Below are 2,837 nucleotides of genomic sequence, written 5' to 3' on the forward strand. Positions count from 1 at the left end.
CCTTCTTTAATCTTTCCTTGATAACTCTCCAAGGGGTCTCTTCGTCAGCCTGAATTTGATTTAGGATGCTCATCTTGACTCTGCAGACGACCGCTGCTTTTAAAGCCTCCGCATCTTCACTATCGAGTAGACCTTTGCTTGACTTTGCTTCAATTCGGCTTATTAGTCGGTCACCCCCTTTTTATTAAGTGGCTCAATTATCCTGTTTCCCCGGTAAATCGTTCGAGGTTAGAAACGACCTTTCTCAAGTCTTGGGCAGTTGCTGTGCGTACTTTTACCCACTCAAGTGTTGTGGCGTGGGCTCCCGCTAGAGAAACCTCGGGTAGTGGAGCAAGCGGTGGAGGAGTTACTTCCTCTACTACTTTGATTTAAAGTTCAAGAATGCTTGTCTAACGATACCGTTGCCATTAGCTGTCATTAATTTTTTTAAAAATGAGAGAATAGAAAAAAAAATTGAAAGCTGAGAAAACTACGATTAAAAAAAAAATCTTCTCTAAAGTAAATATTACTCCGGTATTTAAAGTCCCGGGGTTCGGCACCAGTTAAGTATTGGTATATATATATAAGTTATGGTTGGACAAGGCCTGTATACAACACTAATCCTAACTGCTCATGTAAATAAACCTCAATAATGTCTATAGCATCACAGAGATAATAAACCAGTATCTTTTTAGTAAGCGTACTGTTTAATTCTGTTCCCTCTTTTCCTTTGTCTCCAAGCATTTCAGTCCAAGTACTCATAAGTGTTGCCAAGACCCGGATACTGATTGCATATTTTTCACTGAATGAAGATTTTTTTTTCTTCTTCTAAATCTAAATCTTTTTCATAAAAACTTCACGGATTGATTTTTTTTTTAACTGTACTCTCACCCGAGATTTTTTTTTCTTTTTTTTCCTCCGACTTTCTTATCTTTTAATTCGCATAAATTGTCATTTTTTTTTACTGACCAAGATGGTTAATTGTGATGGTCAACCACAACAACAGCCCGCATTGAGGCCAGCAGTTCTACAAATCCCGGTGGCGCAACCGGCTCCTGGAGTTCCTGCGGCCCCGGTTGTCCCGGCAGTTCCGGCGGCGGTTCCAGCGCTACCCCCACTACCAGAGAGCACTCTCGCGGCTGCTCACGCCAATATGTTGGCTAAAATGAAAGTGAGAGCAGTAAGCTCTCAGGATATTAGAAAAGCTATCTCGGACTTGGAGCGGTTCTCAGGCGAAATCGGTGAGTTAAATCACTTTATTAAAGGTGGAGATCGCATCATGGAGAGGTTGGCAGCCAAGGTCTCAGAGGAGTTGCTGGACAAGAACGACGCGATTTCGCTCAAGGCAGCACTCATATGGCGGATCAAGCGAAGTGTTTTGAACCACATTCAGGCAGACGAGGAAACAGCTTGGCCAGTAGTGAAGGAAAGATTAAAGAAGGCAGATGGTCCCCGGAGGAAGACATTATCTACATGCTGCGGGAGAGGAGAAAGCACAGGCAGTCTAACGGACAGTACGCAGCCACACTGTTGGGACAGTTTAATCTGACCACAGAAAAGATGAGAGAGACTCTTGCAGCGGATATTGTGAGTTGGAAGATGAATTTCATCGACTCCATAATGAAGGTGCAACTAGCTAAGGATACAAATAAAAGGGAAGGTTTACCACGGGACCGCACTTTCCTGGAATGTGCTCAAGATATGATCGACGCGAGCGCTAGAGAGGAGGATGCAAGGATGGATGTCGATGATGGAGGATGGAACAGAGTACCATAACGCACAAGGAATCCATCAACATCATGGAAGAGAAGAGAACCCAGAGATAGTGGTAAAGACAGAGGGATGGGTAGAGAAAGGCGGCCGAACCAGGGCAGAATACGCAACAGAGAAGGGAAAGAAGACAGGAAGTGCCATGGGTGCGAAAAAGTAGGCCACTTGGTGGCCCATTGCCCCCGCACTAGGTGCTTTGAATGCGGCAATGAAGGCCACATAGCACGACAGTGCCCTTATATGTACAAAAAGGCAGAGACGGGACCAGGGGACCCGATGGAAATAAATTTCCCATGCCGGCGGAAAAGACGAGAGGACTATAGACCTAGTGAATCCTCTAGTGAAACCTCAGAAGCATCAGAAGCCTCAGGAACAGTGGGGGAAGGAAGAGGAGGACGGAGCAATAAACCGCCAAGCAGTAGATTGCGCCGAGTAAGTGAGGGAAGGAGATCGAGGCCAGAGAGTTGAGGTGGGTGCCAGGAGAGGGGCGACCGCACATTAGAGATTTTTAACATCAATGGAGAGATCAGAGGTCTGCCTATCATCAAGGTGAGCGGCGTGATATGCCTCGTGGACACGGGAGCTCCACACCATCCTGTGCCGGGAGTCGCTGAGGAAGCTGAGCGGCGGTGAGAGGAAACTCCACATGGATGTTCAGTTATGTCACTGTCAATTAATCACCCTGGGTGGGCCCTGTAGAGTAGAAGGGGAGGCAGACATTGATTTACGGGAATGGGGGATCGGAAAAGGGGTATTCAGGGTTCACATCGTAGAGAAAATGCTCCGAGAATATCAGGCTATTATAGGTTGCGATCTATTAGGATAGGAGAGTGCGGGGATTAGGAATAACAAGGGCCTGTGGACAACTCGGTTGGGGCAGAGGAGATATCGGTGTCGGGAGCTTCAAATGGGAGAAGCCAAACGGATAGGTGCGATCCAAGGAGGGGGGAGGAACTGGAGACAGGAAATAAAGGACAAATATGCAGATATTTTCTTCAAGGAGGGAGAGTTACTGGGGGCGACCGGACAAACAATGCACCAAATCCCCCTGAAACAAGATAAAAATTACTTACGTAAAAGAGAGGAGG

General features: G+C 46.4%; 1 protein-coding gene across 1 annotated transcript; it reads left to right on the forward strand.

Moving 5' to 3' along the window:
* The first annotated feature begins 1,821 nt into the window (after window positions 1–1,821).
* On the forward strand, window positions 1,822–2,217 carry LOC136795165 (DNA-binding protein HEXBP-like). The gene has a single exon (XM_067044864.1). It carries the CDS (start codon window positions 1,822–1,824, stop codon window positions 2,215–2,217), a length of 396 nt encoding a protein of 131 aa, XP_066900965.1.
* Window positions 2,218–2,837: the final 620 nt, after the last annotated feature.

Source organism: Halyomorpha halys, unplaced genomic scaffold (genome assembly GCF_000696795.3).
Source record: "Halyomorpha halys isolate HHAL.00 unplaced genomic scaffold, Hhal_1.1 Scaffold1098.1, whole genome shotgun sequence".
In the NCBI taxonomy this organism is placed as follows: domain Eukaryota; kingdom Metazoa; phylum Arthropoda; class Insecta; order Hemiptera; family Pentatomidae; genus Halyomorpha; species Halyomorpha halys.

Excerpts from the sequence above, each read along its gene's own strand:
- LOC136795165 (XM_067044864.1), top strand. The coding sequence starts at position 1,822 with ATGGGTAGAGAAAGGCGGCCGAACCAGGGCAGAATACGCAACAGAGAA.